Source organism: Bacidia gigantensis (genome assembly GCF_019456465.1).
Source record: "Bacidia gigantensis strain McMullin 20006 chromosome Unknown contig_295, whole genome shotgun sequence".
Taxonomy (NCBI): Eukaryota; Fungi; Ascomycota; class Lecanoromycetes; order Lecanorales; family Ramalinaceae; genus Bacidia; species Bacidia gigantensis.
In genome coordinates this window covers 508,349-526,853 of record NW_025408608.1, presented here as the reverse complement: position 1 = coordinate 526,853, position 18,505 = coordinate 508,349, and the positions used below count along the sequence as shown (strand labels likewise).

General features: G+C 49.5%; 4 protein-coding genes across 4 annotated transcripts; 2 read left to right on the top strand and 2 right to left on the bottom strand.

The window, feature by feature from the left end:
• Positions 1-950: 950 nt before the first annotated feature.
• KY384_008223 (uncharacterized protein) lies at positions 951-4,408 on the top strand (the record flags this gene model as incomplete). Its single annotated transcript, XM_044816712.1, has 3 exons — positions 951-1,260; positions 1,315-2,098; positions 2,152-4,408. 3 exons carry the CDS (start codon positions 951-953, stop codon positions 4,406-4,408), a joined length of 3,351 nt encoding a protein of 1,116 aa, XP_044666077.1.
• A 1,590-nt stretch (positions 4,409-5,998) lies between these two features.
• KY384_008222 (uncharacterized protein) lies at positions 5,999-9,994 on the bottom strand (the record flags this gene model as incomplete). Its single annotated transcript, XM_044816711.1, has 1 exon — positions 5,999-9,994. One exon carries the CDS (start codon positions 9,992-9,994, stop codon positions 5,999-6,001), a length of 3,996 nt encoding a protein of 1,331 aa, XP_044666076.1.
• A 6,293-nt stretch (positions 9,995-16,287) lies between these two features.
• KY384_008221 (uncharacterized protein) lies at positions 16,288-17,843 on the top strand (the record flags this gene model as incomplete). The annotated part of the gene is made up of 3 exons (XM_044816710.1): positions 16,288-16,514; positions 16,577-16,714; positions 16,772-17,843. 3 exons carry the CDS (start codon positions 16,288-16,290, stop codon positions 17,841-17,843), a joined length of 1,437 nt encoding a protein of 478 aa, XP_044666075.1.
• Positions 17,844-17,968: 125 nt separating this feature from the next.
• KY384_008220 (uncharacterized protein) lies at positions 17,969-18,363 on the bottom strand (the record flags this gene model as incomplete). Its single annotated transcript, XM_044816709.1, is given in 2 exon segments — positions 17,969-18,335; positions 18,350-18,363. The coding sequence occupies 2 exon segments, from the start codon at positions 18,361-18,363 to the stop codon at positions 17,969-17,971; spliced, it is 381 nt and encodes a 126-aa protein (XP_044666074.1).
• Positions 18,364-18,505: the final 142 nt, after the last annotated feature.

The following is an 18,505-nucleotide window of genomic DNA, read 5'->3' as shown; positions in this document are numbered from 1 at the left end:
CAAATAACAATCATTCCCTCCCGCACCGCGCAGGCCCCTGTAGACAGGGGTCTCATAGGCTGCCAAAATCATTAGGGTTTTCCACCAAAACTTGGCAGCTTTTATAATTACTTACAAGTATCGCTGGCAGAACTTTACGCCAAGACTTAGGAGATTTTTGAAAATTTCAGCAATACTGTAGGGGCTTAGAATTTGTTCTCAGCCCAATACCACTGGTTTTTAATAGCAATGAAAGTAGAGAAACAACTGAATAACTACCAAGCTTTGCAAACTTGATCGAAAAGCTTTTCTTTTAGTTTTTTACAGCGCCGGAGGGGCTATCCCAGCCTATATAGAATCCTAGCCTTTGGGTAATGTAGAGCTCGATTGAAGGCGAAATTTACCAGTATTTAATACAGCTAAATGCGCCCCTTGTTGAAATACGCGTTCTGCGGCTGGGAGGGAATGATTGTTATTTGAGTCGTTTTTAAGCTCCCTTCTGCTATTTGAGTCTTTTACCGTAAAAATTACCCAAGTGCACCTGGGTCAAAATACTACATTACGGGCCCTCCCTTCTCATTTGCTCTGTCACACTGCTAGACCGGCCAAGCTCGTAGGCCAATCAAGTCGTGCATGTCAATCTGGCCAGGTACAGCAGCCGGGCCGCTGATCGCAGGCGGTCAGCGCGTTTTGTACGTGTAACTCTTGTACAGCTACTAATGAATCCATCCGTAACCTATTGTGAGAAGGCTGAGGCGGGGCATAAACTAGTAACTTAGCAGCACTCAAGACACATGCTGCTTTCACATTATATAGCACTTTGAGTTCATGCAGCATTTTCATAAACACGGTCGCGATTTGCTTATCCATAACCTTTGGAATGTCCTTCCATTGCAGAGCCCAGGATCGGCTTCCTGGATCTTTGTCACACCCAGAAGGACTTACGACCGCCCTCACCGCGCCCTCTCGCCATGGGAAGTCTCGAGCACGTGGGAGACGAACTTATGGAAGATGTCTTCCTCCAAGATGATCTTAGCCCAACTATCGCAGAGCATGCGACACAATGCCAGTCTCTATTGCACAAGTACATGGTTATGCCGGAGGTCGTGCCAGATCCTACTATCATGGACGACCAGCTGGCACGCTTTTCTCTGTGGGCATCAAACATGGATGTATATGGGCCACTGAATGTCTCGCTAGACTATAGACTCCGGTTCAGTCAAACAGCCGCGGATATCATACATCAGCTTCTAGATATTATTTGCGATACTTTACTGTCTTGTGAGTATTTTCCGTACCACATTCGGAGGGTTTGAAGATCAAGACTAATGGGAGTCTTGACACCAGTGGAGCCAATCGACGACCGAACACCACAAACCTCGAGCAGGAAGAGACAACGCATTTCCGTCAACGGCGATTCAGGAGTGCCGAAGGGAGCCGACGATGCGGCAAGCGATTTAGAGAGCGATGTCGATCTAGTAGAAGAGAACATCTTGAAAATCACCGAGACCATCGGCGGAACATTGACGCGGCTCTTCCGTCTATCCAACGCCGTCCGAAAGTCCGCCAAAGCCAACCGGGCTCGCAAGATCGAAAGGTACGGGGACGACGAAGAGGCAAACAAGGCCATAGACGAGTTGCGTCTCTACACGAAATGCTATATTGAGTTTCGTTTCCCAAAGGCGCCGGACGCGCTCCGCTCGGCATTAGTCCAAGCCAACGCGCTGCGACTTCGACGGCTGTATTATCAGCGCTCCCATCGAAGGCGCATTGATCTGAGTATTCAGAACCGGGAAACAACTTCGGCCGTTGTTCAACTCCCCAAAATGACGGAGAGTGCGCCAGCGGTGCGGTTTGCGCCAAGCGCGTTGCCAAAGCCCCGGACTACCAAGGAAATGCCGGCCTCTTCGCCAGCGCCAGCGCCAGCGACGAATGCGACTACCGCTCGACAGACTGCCGTTGCCGCCTTCTACGCCAAATCCACAACTGACGTTCCCCGGGCTAAATCTGTCCTCGTGAATAATAAGTTGTCGTTCCCTCCTATACCGCCGACGCGGCAGTGTCCATACTGCGGCGTCATTGTTGAGTTCAAGAATACTGCAAGATCATTGCTGTGGCAGTAAGCGGGTTCCTTCTGTCGTTTCCGGAGAACATATGGCTAACGTGTATTAGGAATCATGTCATCGGAGACTTGGAGCCTTTTATCTGTGTCTTTTCACACTGCCTTGAAGAAGGTCACCATGGACACGGGACCGGTCTGCTCACATTCGAAACCTCGAACGCCTGGTCCAGCCATATGCAGACTGCTCACGGGCATACATGGGAGTGCAGGGCCCCTTCTCACGATCCCATCGTCTTTGACCAAGAAATCCAGTATCAGGATCATTCCATCAAGGAGCATGGCGTGCCTGAAGCGCACGCCGGGACCCTCAGCAACGCCGCGCGGAGGCCAGTCCTCAATACGGTGCTGGAGTGTCCGTTTGGCGACGATTTTCAACCCTTGGGAAAGGTCGAGTCGAGCGCCGTCTTCTCGAGTGAAGCTCTCCAGTCGCACGTCGCTGGTCACATGAAGGAAATTGCTCTGCTTACACTGCAAAAACTTCCCAGCGATGAGGACGAGGACGCGGAGAATATCGATAGCGACCAAGCCTTAGAAGATGATGGGCCGGCCGGGGCTTTGGGGATTACTCGTGTATCCATGTACAGCGTACTGGACGATGAGGATCTAGACTTCCAACACGATGACAGTAAAGCTGTAGATGGCAATGTGGGACACCGCGAAGAGGACATTAGCGCACAGGTGACAGTACTCGACCTGGAGGACAAAGACAATTTGGGGATGACGAAGCTTCACCACGCGGTGCAGGCCGGTGATCTTGGCTTGGTTAAGTTCTTAATACAGAGCGGCGCAAGTGTGAATTTGAGGGACGAAAATGGCCAAACGCCCATGCATTACGCTGCGGAGAGGGGCTTCACCGAGTGCATGGAAATCTTGGTCGACCACGGTGCAGATTTTCGTATCATCGACAATTCTGGATTTTCCCCGTTTCTCTGGGCTGTTGTTGCCGGGCAAGAAGGCGCCACGACGAGACTGTTGTCCATGGACGCTGATGTTAATTCAAATAGCGCGGATGGAAAGTCTGCGCTCACCTGGGCAGCCAGTCTGGGAGGGTCTCCGACTACTGAAATGCTTATTGAACGCGGTGTCAGCATATCTGATACCCGAAATACGCAGCGGACTCTGCCTTTGGAAGAAGCGGCAGCTTCTGGCAACCTTGCCACTGTTCGATTGCTCCTCGAATGTGGTCAGGATCCGAACCATCGTGATCGCGATGGTTGGTCCGCAATTCACTGGGCAGCAGAGGAGGGCCATCTCGAGATTGTGCGTTTGTTGCTGAACGCTGGGGCCAAATCCAATGCCGTCAGTTCTTATGGCACGTCACCGTTGCACTGCGCTGCAAACGGAGGGCATGTTTCCATTGTGAGCTTGCTCCTCCAACAGCGAGCTGACCCGCTCAAGTCAACATGCCACGGCTGGACCGCACTACACCACGCCGCCTTCATGGGGCACTACAATGTCGTCCAGAACCTCTTAGAAGACGACCGCATACGATCCACGGCCTCTCAGCAGGACAACCACGGCTGGTCCGTTCTCCATTTGGCCATTCACAGTCGAGATCCAGCCACCGTCCGTATTCTGCTGGACAAATCTGTCATTGCAGAGCCGCAGCTCCTGTTCGACGAAAGCGGCCTCACTGCAGAAGAATGGCTGGATCGCGGGCCTAGAAGCCATTCACAGAAAGTCACAAGCAACTTAGCGTTCAGCAAGTCACGCTGTTGCCGAGCCGTCACAAGCCTTCGCCAAGCTGTGATTATAGGCAACGTCCCAATGATCAAACTCCTGATCAAATTGGGTCACAACATCAATGGCACAAACTCTGGAAGGAGGACTGCGCTCTACTACGCCGCGAAGAAGCGCATGCTCTCCATCATGGACCTGCTACTTAACCTGGATGCGGATCCTAACATTCTCCCCGCGGGGCGGAAGAGCTGGGAAGAATTCATTCCGCCAGGTGATGTTTTACTGCGGCTCAATCGAGCAGGCTATTGGAAGCGAGATACCGACCCTGAGGTGGACCGCCAGATTCTCCGTGCACTCAGAGTGCAAAGTCAGCCGTCTGTGCCGGATCAACTAGCCTGGCTCGTATCGGACGGGTCGACTCTACTAACGCCGGACCAATCTGTCTCCCACGGGCCGGGTCGACGGTCCTTATCTGTTTCGGATGCGTCAATGCCACCTCCTTCGGATCACGCAGCTTCAAGTAAACCAACAAAATCGCCGGCGCCTACACACCAAGCAAATGACAATAAGCGCAAGGCAAGGTCTGGCCGGACGGATTGGTGGAAACGGCTCACAGGTGGAAGATAGCGACCTCGGTCTCCAAAGACGAGGCTAAGGAGCGGCACAATGGTTGTGGGTTATAGCACCAGAGGCTGTCAGGATTCTTCCACTAAATTTAAATATATGAAAAAGTAAACAAACCACCCTGTCTCACTTTTGCCTGCCAAAATGCCACCTCTGCGTCGTGGAAAGCCTTTATCTCAAACCGTCACGCTCATCTTTGAATAATAAAGAAGCCGGGATCCGCGGGAGGATCCGTTACTTTAAGTCATTCGACCGCAGGACCCCTGCAACCAGCGCTACTGCTAATTGCGAAAGAATGTGGTATTATGGAGAGCTGTGGACGATATTGGAGGAAACAGGCAGAAGCCACGGGTTTCTAGCAAATTGACAGACTCGTCAGAGGTCTTAGAAGCTTGGGATGCCCTCGCACGTCACCGAAGAGAAAGAATAAGTGCAAGAAACTGGTCGACCCAGCCCAGAATCCGGCGAGATTCACACCACCAGATACCTGTTTCAAAGATGTCAATTGTCCTACAGATTGAACGCTCATACCAACCAAGGTCAAACCTATATTTGTGCATCTATGTAAAAGGAGATCGCGGCTAAAGAATACCCGGGCGACTGTGAAAGTTCAGTTTATCCTGAGGACAAACTTTTAAGAGAATTCTGGGACAATATAGTCTATACAGACGAGCCTCATGTGGATCCTTTGTCCATGCTCACTTAAGTAGTCCTGCGAGAGATTAGGGGTAAAGTATAAGGACGAAAATACAATCGAGAAACTTGCCAGGACTGGATTGATGGAATTTCCACATGGCCGGTGAGTCAGTCAGCATGGGAAAGCAGACAAGATCATGGGGTTCTACACTGACGAAAGAACGACCACATGGAACAGCCTGCTTTGCCTGCCAAGCCTCGCTGTCGTGCTCAAGATACGGTCTGTCAACAGGATGCCCCGAGGCCTCATTAAGCCGAGCTGAAGAGTAAGGATAATGCCGTGAACCGGAAGTCTTACATGAACCGTCTGTTGCCAGTCTATTGCCAAGTCGTTATGAATTAAGCCTTCGTTGTGCCTGGAAAGTCGTATTTGCAAGATAAGAATCCGTCATGACATGGTTTGAGGGGAGAGGACCTAGCAAATCAAAGAGGAAATGGCATCCACGTCCAAGAACATTAATTTCCTTACACACAGCCCTGATTTGAGTTCTACAGAAGGGTCTTAAAATATTGTTGAGTAAGAAATGTGGTGGAGACTCTTGCCTTCCGAAAAGGATGTGAAGGCCGCTATTCAGGACGAACGGAGCAGGCTGACAAAAATGAAGGAACCGGACCGCATCAAGGACTTGCCTGGGCGATATAAAAGGGTCAAGGGTAATGGTGGGGAGGCTATTAAGACTGCAAAATGATAGATGGTTGTGTAGTTGAAATGAAGTTTGTGAATGAAGGGTCAAAGATACATTTAGAAGCTTTCCGTGCAAAGGGACGTCCTTCGACTGGAAGCCTTCTCAAACTTGGTCCCAAATGCAACACGTGAAATACAATTACGAATACAGGCCCAAACTTTTCTCGTGATCTAGCCGTACCATTTCTCAGGCAGCAGAATTGCGCATTGCTTTACAAACCAAGGATGCGATTCATCATATGTCCGACTCCCGGCAAGGACTGCAGGTGCTGTTCCACTCTTTGTCTCGGTGCGCCCTTAGGCAACGTCAAAGCATTCTGCTTCCCAATGATCAGGCATTCCACAAAAGTCTTGCAAGCCTGCTTCTGCAGCGGTCCCGGAGTTTCCTTCGCTATCAATGCTCCCATCTCCTCCGGCATAGCCTCACTAATCAGCCACCGGTGAGCAGTGGCATTCTCCCGGCAGAGAATCAAACATGCTGCGGAGGGTATGTCGAGAAAGCGGTCATGTCCCTTCTCGTGGGCCTGCTGGGCGAACTGGAGGATACTAGTCAGAAAAAGACGTAATCTGGCCGAGTCGCGACACTCGCTAATAACGAATAGCTCGTTGGCGCACGCTTCATTCACATCGCTGAATAATTCAACCTCGTGACTGCTGCCGATGTATCCTTCGAAGAACTCCGCGACTACCCGAGAGAAATACTCGATCGGCCTAGGTTCCTGTTTGTCGATCATGGCGAAGTGGCACGTCATGAGTAAGGCCGTCCGAAGTACGTTCTCTTCCCGATTCCCATTCCGTACACAGCCATCGAAGTCTCTCAGGAATTCACGAATGCCGAAGTGGAAGAACTCCAACGCGTCCCTGTCGCAGGCGATGGCGGCCCAATCTGAAATCGCCGCAGCTGTGATGGCATCTCCTTGTCTCCATCCGTGTTGGATGGCCGCATGTTTCGCTCCCATACCGGTGAAGACCGTGATGGCCATCAGAGCCTGCAGATCTCTGGGTGCGACCTTCTGCAAGATCTGCGTCGGCAGGTCGCCCATGGACTTCAGCCTCTTCGGATTCCTGGCGACCATCAGCCCCACGAAAAATACATGGTACAGCTTCGCCCATTCTCGCAGCTCATCGGTTTTGTTCTCCTGGACAAGCTCCTGCAGTACAGACAAACTGTCCCAGCGGTGCAAGGTCATAGACTTGAGATAGAGGGACATCAATTTGAGAACGAGGGGAAAGCGGAGGGAAAGGCCCATCCCTTTCATGACCAGGTCGACGAATCGCGACGAACGTTTGAAACGTGCATGGAATACCTGTTCCTGGAGCCCAAGTAGCTCTTCCACCCGCTCGTCCACCGGTTCCGTAGAACCCTTCAGGGTACCAATTCCCAGGAGAGCTGGTAATTTGTCCACGCGCGCTCCGTGCTCAAGTAACTCCTGCGTCATTTCTCTCGAATTCGCCAGAATGGCTCGCGTCAACGGCGTGTCCGTGTCGCCATGCTCTGCCTTGGCCTCGAGACGGGCGCCGTGTTCGAGCAGCACAGACATGACGTCCCTGTGCTGTCCGGTGACCGCGACATGGAGTGCCGTCAACATGCTTCGATCCTTGAAATTGACACGCGCACCATGATCAAGCAGCAGTTCTACCATTTCTCGATGACCTTGGTTGACGGCCCAGGACAGCGGCGTCCGGCCGTAGTTGTCCTTTCGCGAAATGAGGCGGTCATGCTGACTGATCAACAACTTGGCCCAAGTTACGTTGCCAAAGTATGCCGCGAGATGCAAGAGTGTGAAGGAGGGCGGGCTTCCGCCGTTCTTCTCCTGCTCCCAGTAGAATTTCCACCATTCGTCCCGAATCGGCGAGTCGACTTGGAAGAAAGGGCGTGAGAACTCGGACGGTGCATCGACCACAGGAAAAGCGTGTTGGAAATGTACCGGCCAATATTGACTGGCATAAGATAAGAAGGGATCATCCTCAGACTTTCCATGAAGACTACCGAGATTTCTGTATCCGCGTTCGACGTGTGCTAAACAGGTCTGCATGAGAGTCCTGTGGGTGTCCTGACTCATATGGAACATGTTGATCCCTTTGATGTCCACTTGATCGCTCTGAAAGAACTCCTTCGCCGACTCGTGAACCAGGTTGACGACATCTCCTTCGACTTTCACAAGCAACCCGCCGAATCTAAGCCGATTCTTGGTCACTTGCGTTGCTGGAAGAGTACTGGCCGTCTTGATCCCTGCGGCCACAGTCAATTCTTCCAGTGTGAGGGGCCGGGCAGCCAGAACGACCCATTGCATAATGGGAACCAATGCTTCCTTGTCGCAGATCTGCTGAAGAAGCCGTTGATAAATCCCACCCAAGCCTTTAGGAACATGGCGGAGAATTTCATCGATTTTGCTCCAACTCCTGCCCTGAAGCTCATTCGCAACGAATCCAACCCACAGAAAGGTCCCATCAGCGCCAGCCAGCAAGTTGTGCTGGACCTGCGCGACCATCTTTTCTGAAAGGTTCTGCTCGGATGCCAGTTCGGCAACTTTGGCGAAGATATATCTCTCGACATCATGCGAAATCTCCGTGTCGGAGGCGTCCAGCTTGATCTGCTGGTATTGGCCGAGTTTGCTCTCTAAAACAGCTACCTGTGGTCGGGAAAGGATAATGAGCTTCAGCCGTGGCCTTGCCTTTTCCCCAGATTTTGACAAGTAATTCCCTACGGCATCGAGAAGCTGCCTGAGTGATTCCTTTTCGCATTCATCTAGACCGTCTAGAACGCAGACCACCTGTGAGGACGTGCTCTGTTGAAGTAGGGTCAGAAAAACTCTCCACAATGAGGCAAAACTGGAAATGGTGTATTTGGTTGTCTCAGTCCCTTCGAAGGAGTTCTTAATGTCATTGGCCAGATGCGGACTAAGGTCGATGTATTGATGCAGGATGCCTCTCATAATGGTCAATGCGGTGTTCCGATTCTTGTCGCGGTTACTGCAGAAGTAATAGAGGAGAATATTATCGGCGGCGTCAACGACTGGCTGTAGTACCTCGGTGATATAAGTCGCCAGCATTGTCTTCCCTTTTCCAGGGCCACCTGAGATCCAGAGGATTGGGTGACTCGCATCTGCCAACCAATCTTGATAATGGGGATGCTGTGTAAGCCATTCGCAGGTGCCGTCAACCCTGCGCCCTTTTAATGCAATGAGGGACTTCCGATCAACCTCGGGTCTTGTCAGAAGCAAAGCGTCAAGAACGGGCGCGGCCTCGGCATATGAGTTTGTGATCGTCTTGGACACTGTGGGTATAAAAGAGAGAACCTCTTTTGTATATGCTGCGGCAGCCACTGCGGCGAATCCATGCCAGACTTCGGACCTGTGCGAATCTACGTAGTCGCAAATTCCTCGAATGACCAAGTACTGGGCAGCATCCCTCATGGCGGTTGCCTCCGTCTCGAAACAGAGAATGCCATGCTTGTGGGCGAACTTGTCGCGGGTCGCTCCGTGGCGAGTCAAGTGAGAGCTGGAGGCAATTAAGCCATAATGAACTACGGGATCCTGTACCCCACGAGGCTGCCGGGATCGGATCCTATTCGGGTCGCAATGACTGCATCCACTTTCTTCGGATTCGATGTTTGCGTGATCATAACTCGGCTCGAAGAGGACGTCTTGCTCTGGGCCAGGATGGGCAAAGGTGGCGGGATCTTTCTGCACGATCTCGCTGATATACCGGGGCATCTCACTTTCGTCAAAAATTGCGGCTGTCTCGGCCTTCCCCATGGCTGTTAGAAGCAATGGTGCTGGCTGATCTAACGCTTTGTCGCGAACAAACTGATCTTTCGTTCGCTCTCCGTTTACATCATACTGGACGACACCAGGCCAACCAGCTGTCGACTTACTGACAACAATATCACCAAGACGAATATCTTCCTTTGTAGCTGGCACTCCTCCCGCAATACCGACCATAAGATAGAACCGGACAAATGTATAGCTTGCTTGCAATTGCGTAGCCACGTCGGCTACCGACATTTTACCACACATCTCAGGATTCGGATACGCTACGACGACATTGTGGCCTTGAAGACTCCCAAAAATGTAGTTGTTGTTGCCGCCCGAGATTCGATCTGGAGGTAGATTGTCATGGACACGATCAAGCGTTGCTTTGGCTGCGGCGACCTCTATCGGGAGCACGCAAGCCCATCCGACTGCGTAGTCGTCAGGGGACGCCATCTCTGGCGCATATGAAGGAAAGAGAGACCCCAGGAGCGTCGGTGCCGAGGCATTTATTGTTTTGAGCGGACAAAGCAATAGTCAAACCATGAATACAGCAAAGAACCTGCGAGAGGTCAGACAGGCTCTCGATCAGTGTTTTTCTTCAGCCTGATCATGGGCATGTAAGCGACTTGCTTGGACTTGCTTATACCTCAATCTCTCAATGTCCCTGGGGGCTGAAACGCAGAGCACCTGCAGTACAGCCAATAAAAAGCTCGAAATCCCGAGTTACAGATACAAGCTGTTGCAGTATTGGATGCTTTTTTACAGTACTGGCAGGCACGTTTGGAGAACAGCACAAGCACGGACAAAGTACCCATAACAGTGCCCGATCGGCGACAGGTTCTAGATTGCGGTGGACCCTAGGTAGCTGCCAGGGTATATGCAGCTTTTATCGCAAGGACCAATTGCATAAGTTGAAGCTGACGATCTTGGCTTAAAAGGCCCGATATGGTTGGTTTCTGCTTATCCCGTCACACACACTCAGCAATGAAATGCAGCAAGGCTGGCGCTTGGCGTTTAGCTGGGGATAAGGACCCGGTGCAAGAAATAAAGCAAGGGGGAAAGCTCTGGCTTTTTCTTGCGTTTTCCTTTGTTTTCAAGATCTCGCCTCCTCAAATTACATTATCATCAAGCACGACAGCCAATGCCATCCGCTCACCGTCTCCGAGTTCCGCCCCCGCAGCCGCCAGAGGTGCACAAAGGGCCGGGAATGGAATCCACCGCATCCAAAGCCGCCAAGGCGAGACGCCTGGTTCTCCTCTCGTTCGATGAGATGCCGGAGTGGTTCCGACGTGAATCCAATCAGTGGATTCTCAATGGTTATCGGCCCATCTCAGGCTCGGCTTACGTTTCGTTCTGCAGTTGGTCGTATATCCACAATGAGTCGGTCAACATCTTTTCCCACCTCGTCCCAGCAATTTTCTTCCTACTCGGCGAATGGTTCATTCAGCAGTATCTTGCCAGTAGATACTCTGGGGTCACTAGTGCGGATTTCATTACTTTCTCGATCTTCATGGTGGCGGCCGTCACGTGCCTCTCGTTGTCAGCGACGTACCACACCTTAATGAACCACTCCCAACATATAGAACGTTTATGTTTGCGACTAGATATGCTTGGTGTAGTGATTTTCATTCTGGGCGACCTTGTCTTGGGAATATATATGGTTTTCTGGTGTGAACCTTTGCCACGCAATATCTACTGGTCTATGGTTAGTTATTCTCCATATGCCCCATTTTGTTGTTCCACATCTTAGACCTGGTGCTTGAGCCTAACACTCTTCTTTCCTCGATGGGTAGATTGGCCTTTTCGGGACATTGACCATCTTCATGACATTGCATCCCAAGTTCCAGGGCCCAACGTATCGCCTCTTCCGAGCATTGATGTTTGTGGCGACTGGTTTATGCGGTGTTGCGCCCTTGATCCATGGACTCAAGGTGTTCGGCCTGTCGATAATGATGAGAAAAGCTTTTCCCTATACACTGGCAAAAGCAGGCTGCCTTCTGTCTGGGACCGCGTTTTATGCAGTAAGTCTCCCATTTTTGCACACGAGAGAAATTAATCCTAACAAATGCGATTCTGAAGACCAGGTTCCCCGAAAGCTCATATCCTGGCAAATTCGACCTATGGGGCTCCCATTCGATTTTTCACGTCCTGGTGGTATGCGCTGCTGTGGTCCAGTTGACGGGTTATCTGGATGCCTTCGACTACGCTCACGCAAATCTTACTTGCTCGTCTCCTTGAGTCATGCATATATACCGACTGTAAAGAATCTAGCTACTGGGATGAGCTTTCAACGCTAACTATACGGTAATAGACAGAACCATATAACCTGGTTGCTGCTAGCTATGACTAATATTTGTTATTATTACCTATATTAAACGGCTTCATCCGCAGAGAGACCTGAGATCTGTTCTCCTAGTGCAAGCATCTTTGAGTATTTTAAACTTGAGATTTAGGAAGAGATATGCTTCTTAAATGTTGCTGTCTTGCTTCCCAGAATACCATGTTGCCCCGAAAATGGAGATCGCCTCTCCTTTCTAGCAACCTTTTCTTTCGAAACGAAATGTGCGCCTTTCTGAAGCAACGAGTGCCAAATACTGCGTCGTGTCTTATATAAAATGATGACATTCTGCTGTAGCTACTCTTTATAATGAAGGGTTTTGTGGCGATAGCTGTGCCATGGCTGTCTGATAGTCATATAATACCTTTGTGTACTAGCTTTCCTCGCCTACTCTAGATTCCTCGTATCCACTCTTTACTATTCCCACCTTAGAATCTTCGTCTATAGCGACGCCTAACGGCCGCTTGAAAGTGGATTTATATACAAATAGACATCGCTGGAGGCTAGGTTATTAAATATAGGAAGACCGACTACTGGTATAGTATACCCTACTCTATTACCCGAAAGTAGATTGATAGTAAGCTAAAGAACTATACCCTTATCTATTCATATGAAGAGGCGGAAGGCATACATCGACAAACACTGGTCTTAAGGGAATCAGTGCTGGGCAAGGAGCATCCATCGACGCTGACGAGCATGGCTGGTCTTGCCTCAACATGCTGGAACCAAGACCGATGGGAAGAGGCTGAAGTACTGGAGGTGCGAATGATGGAGACGAGAAAGAAGATCTTGGGCGCAAAGCATCCCGATACATTGACCGTCATGCACAATCTCGCATATACATGGAAGTGTCAAAGCCGCAACGAACAGGCCATTTCTCTGATAAAAGATTGCTTGGAGCTACGGAGCCAGATTCTTGGTCCAAAGCATCCAGACACGAAGACCACGCTAGAAACCCTACGTGGGTGGCAAAGTGAAGAAACAGGGCCCGAACCCTCAGATTAGCTTCCCCTTCGATGAACATGTCCACGGCTCTTTCTGGCAAGCGTTTCGAAAGCGATGACTTTTAGCACTGTGTCATCTTTGCCCTGCAACGTACAGCAGTCGTGAAAGCGCATGGGCAAAGACAAAGGCGGTAATGAGCGCGACTGATGTCCACGTGAAGGATCCTGGACGACATGCTGCATGACTATCTCGTTCTATCCATGTGCTATGTGTTTTAAGTTCACTAGACGCCTCAAATCTCCCGTCATTCAAGAAAGCTAACTCTCATCACATCTATAGGTGATTTCCTGATTATAACCGCGCGAAAAGATATGCGACGAGGATCAGCACTTGTCTAATATGTAAATACTATGAACCCTCACAGTATAATTCTTGAAGTCCATTAGATTCTCGAGCGCGAGCTGCGCATATTTATCGTCGGGGAAGGGATAGTTCTGCCCGGGCCGAAATGCGTAATACCGGTCAAAGTGACGCTGCAACGAATACTTGCTATCGAAGACGTATTCTCTTTCTGACTAAAGCAATGTCGTGTTACCAAGATAACAGAGATACTGGAGCGGAGCCTAATCTATAGCGGAGGTTTCGATATCCGAGCATTCCGATTTAATCGCAGTATAAGACGCGTTATCATTCAACGAGTTGGTTACTGTCTTATTTTCCTATGATCGACGCGATTTGTGAGGACGCTGTTCTTAGCGAGTATATAGCAAGATTAAGTTGTTAACAGTAGCGATCTGCTGTTCTAGGTTCCCGCCAGGTTTAGCGGACTGCAGAGGGTTAAACAAGGCCTGGGTAATCTGAGCATATTCCTTAAAGGCATATTTAATTAAGGCTGCAAAAGGCTAGACAAAGGACGGGATAGCCTCGCCAACGGCTATCTGCATTATTATGTCTTGTATAGGAGCTACTGCATTATAATTTGCCTGCAATTGCGACTTGACTATATATTTCTTTTCTTTAAGTATGCGATCGATATCCCGCTTAATCTTTTTATACTCATTATAGATTGACTAGCCTTTCGCCCAGTAGATAAAGCTAAATTAATTGCAGATCTGCTAGAAAAGATCTTATTAGTGCCTACATAATTCTTAGATCTTTATATCTTGCTAAAGCTCCTGCAGCTGATATATAAAGAATTTATAAAGCTAACAAAGGTCGATTATGCGGCTTATTTGGTAAAAAGCAACGATTAAGTCCCTTTACAACGCTATGCCCTAATAGGCCGCTTACGTATCGTAACAGATTATTCGGAAGAAGTAGTTCTGTTAGAAGATTATCGAACTAGTATAATTAAGTACTAAATTACGTACTGCTTCGTTCGAATTAGGGTTGTCTATTGTTATTAATAAACTTTTTGCTACAGTTATTTAAAACTTACTATTGATCATATTCCTTGCTGCTCTTTGGAGGCAATACATAGTCAAAACCTGTACAAAGCCAGTCTTCTCTCCTAAACGCTTTACTTACTCCTGATATTTCCTATAGGAAAAAGCTTTGTATAACTCTGGATCTTTTCCTCGCCCTAGATTGCTGGACGCGCAGAAGAGAAGCTAGTCTTTTATGTTATTATGCTATTGAATCGGTTGGCAATTAAAATCCGGGCGAATCCCTAGAATAAATATTATTCGAAAGGTAAGGTTGGGGAATAGAAAGGCTTTGTCGTTGCAAACAAGGGCGACGATATAAAAAATCATATAGAAGATAGGATTGTTATCTACAAAAAAGTTATAGGTTTTCCTATAATATAGTAAGGTTAATATCTTTAGAATAGACGAAGGATTTGCACTTATAATCGCTTCCGCTTCTATTATAAATTTGTTTTTTTAATCGAATTTGGAGCGTTAGAGCGACCTCGCCGCTCCTCTTATTACGCAGTATAAATAGTTCTATATCGCTGTAAGCGATACCTAGCAGCGCGTCCAGTCGAGAACCAGTAACAGCGGCCAGCAAAAAAAGGATAGCGACTTGCCCCCGCTGGCGTTTGTACAGGAAGGTATTAGTATCCGTTACCTAGAGCAACAGAGCACTTCTATAAAGTCTTCCGCATTTAGCAGGGGTTTATCTGTCTCACTGTTATCCAGGCTATGCTCTTGCGCGAAGGGTCCTATAATAGACTAATCAATTTTAAGCCAGCTCTTTTCCATCCCCGTGATTGCGTAGCAATGCACCTCGTAAACCTCCTTCAACACCACCGGACTGATTCGTCGCCCCTTGTATTTGATGTATACCTGACTGAGTTGACGCCAGTAGGTGATGACCGAGCTAACTTTCAGGATAGTGTAATGTCACGGATGAGTACAAGGGCTCGTGGGGGGTGAGGGCAACCATGTATGACACACTTCCTCCACAGTCCTTCCATCCTGTCCCTGTGTGATTCCGTAGTCCTCGTACAGACCCGTAGAGCGACGCTTCTTGTCCACCTCTTCGTATCGCCAGATATAGTAATCACGTGCAGACCCATGGTCCTTCGCAGAAGGAGGTTGAGATGTGGAGGAGATGGTTTGGGGGGTGTAGGATAAGACTTTACGGCGGGCCATAGTCAGTCAGAGGGAGATCGCGAACGGTGGCACTGTCAGCTCAATGAAGGAAGAGGGACGAGAATATAGACAGGTGAGAGCCGGCAGAAATGAAGAAATGAAGAAGGGGAGCACAGGGATAGGTGCTGACCTTTTCAAGAGAGCAAGAATTGGCTCACAGGTGAACGCTTTCCCCCTTCCCCAAAAGCACCCCACTCCCCCTTGGCCCATCATAAATACTTCTGGTCGCGATCCTGAGTGTGCCTTCAAACACATTATCGGCATACACTCAGTACGGAGAAGTAGCTCGTGAAAGACCGGGAACTAAGAGCTTGCTTCTTGGAAAAGTGAAGTGTAGATCAGGGCATACGCTTGATCTGCTGGCGTGCAGTAAGTGGCTGTGGGCACTCGGGAGGGCGAGGGAATGTGGGCGTGGCTTCCGGTGCAAAAGCCGCTTAAAACGGCGTTGCGATAGGCCGGAAACGGCTACCTTTTCACCCGGATCAAGATTAAGTAAAGAATCGCTCCTCGTCGGTGAACTCTTTCGTTGCGGTCACCTTTCGATTGAGGAGGCTCTTCTAGAAGTATCTCTTTATTGACATTCAGGATAGTCACGTCTTTTGTTGGACAAATGTTATGTAGACAGGATTCTGTACCCGTTTCGTAGCAAGAAGGATATTCTGGTTAAAGACACAAAGATGCCTTGTAGATCGAAGAGTGGTGCCCCTATTTGCCCCTAGCACATACAAATTCAGGGGCACCACCAGCCGAAGCTTTGCCGAGAGTGCGGCGGCTTGCGGACTTTCTAAGGGACCCGCAAAAGGCAGGCTTCCATCTGACGTCGAAGCTTCAACAACATGTAGGGTCGTACAGTATCCATCCTGGAGATGGACGAATTCACAGCTGACGCTTTCGTGAACCGCGATGAGCCAATTCCTACGATCTCGCTTCCAGGCAACGATGCGCCATCAGCGACGTCGCATGACCATAAGGGCAAACGTGAGCGCCTGAAGGAGTCCACAGCCTCCAAGCTGAAGGACAAAATAGCAGATCCCGGGTCGCAGCACGAGAAAAAGAAATATGGCTTTTCTCTATCAGATCGACTTTTCACAAAGTGAGCATGGCTACAGTGAAACATATCTTTAGGAAGACACGGGCTAAATGGCACCGACGTAGGTTGCTTCAGCAGATTGTACCTGAAGACGAGATTGAAGGCTTGGACCTGCCAACAGATGTGAGGAGCTCCAAGTATATCAATCGGCCCAGCTTTTCCCTCCCATTGATGACCAACAATTTTCGCCGTTTCAATGCAAGGTAAAGCAATCACCCTCACTGCCTTCTGGCTTGCTTTCTGATCACCCTATGCATCAGAATAGGAGTAGTCTTCGTTTTTCAGAACCGTTTCGAGCGTCTCCTGACATGGCGCCAACCATCTCATACCCTCTCGCTCCTCGTTATATGTACCTTCATCTGCTTGGACCCTTATTTGCTTTCAATCGTCCCAATCGTGGGAGCTCTGTTCTTCATCTTGATTCCTGCCTACTTGGCGCGCCATCCTCCTCCACCACAACAGAGTCTCACGACATACACACTGAATGGCCCACCTCTCGCACCAGCAAGAACCATCAAGCCTGCTGGGGAAACGTCCAAAGACTTCTTCAGGAATATGAGGGATTTACAGAATACCATGGATGATTTCAGTATTCTGCATGATGCCTTCCTGAAAACCATCACACCTCCCTTAAACTTCTCAAATGAGGGCCTCTCTTCCACGATCTTCCTCTTCCTCTTCATCGCAGCCTCGATTCTCTTCATAGCCTCGCACCTTATTCCATGGCGTGTCATCGCCCTATTAATCTGCTGGACCGCCATAACAGGCGGCCATCCAAATGTTCGCCAGCACATTTCAGATCACCACGCGAAACAAATCACAGTTCATCAAGAGCACGCTAAGAATTGGCTCGACACATGGACCTCCCATGATATCATACTCGACACCCTACCTGAAACTCGTGAAGTTGAGGTCTTTGAACTCCAACACCGCGATTCCGGCAACTGGAACAAGGAGTGGGAACCCTGGCTATTCACGCCAGCTCCTTACGATCCGCTCTCTCCGCAGCGAATATCGGGGGATAGACCGAAGGGGACGAGGTTCTTTGAGGATGTACAGCCACCGAAGGGCTGGGAATGGGGTGATAAGAAATGGATCCTAGATCTAGCGTCTAGGGAGTGGGTGGATGAAAGGACAGTCCAGGGCATTGAGGTGGAGATTGAGGGGGAGCGATGGGTAACGGATCTGGTACCTATAGAGACGGCTGACCTGAGGACGCCGACGAAGGGTAAAGAGAGGACATGGGAAGATAATGACGGTGAGTTGGTAGGCGAATGGAGGAGGAGGAGATGGATTCGGATGGTTAGGCGGAAAGTCGTTGGGCAAGAATGATGAAGAGCTTTGCCGATTTTGGGTATTCCTATGAATCGTGACCTGCTTTCTGGAAATCTACCGTGTTTTATGTTTTCTCGATTCCCCTGCCACTCCCATCTACAATTCTAAGTCTCAATAAATACCTATGCTTCCGCACTCTTAATATGCTTCTGGTATTCCAACATCCGCCTCTTCAGATCCCCTTTACTCTGCTGCATAGGATTCAGTCTACTGTCCTTTGCCATCGCTTCGAGATCGTCTCCCCATCTGTCGACTAAGCTCTTGATCCAGTCCCTCTCGCGCTCGCTTTGTTTCCGCGGTCTCTTCCGCTTCACAGCTTTACTTGCTTCTTCCAATTGTGGCACAATGCCCTTTTCTCTTACAAATCCTCTCTCCCCTTCCTCATCTTCACTACCGTCACTACCATCGTCGCCATACTCGTTCTCGTCCGACAAATCATTCAACGGATCGCCTAACGGGTTCCTCGCCCTCCTTTCCTCCTCCTTGCTTCTAACCACGCTCACGATATTACCTTCATCATCGCGAATCACTCTTGTGATTTCAAGACCCTTTTAGGGGCAGTGTTCCCTGATATAGCTAAGGGTCCATGGTGGGCGCTTTTCCGAGCGGAAGGATTGGAAGAGGAGAGGGCAGGTTCTAACCCGCCTGTGGAGGAGTTG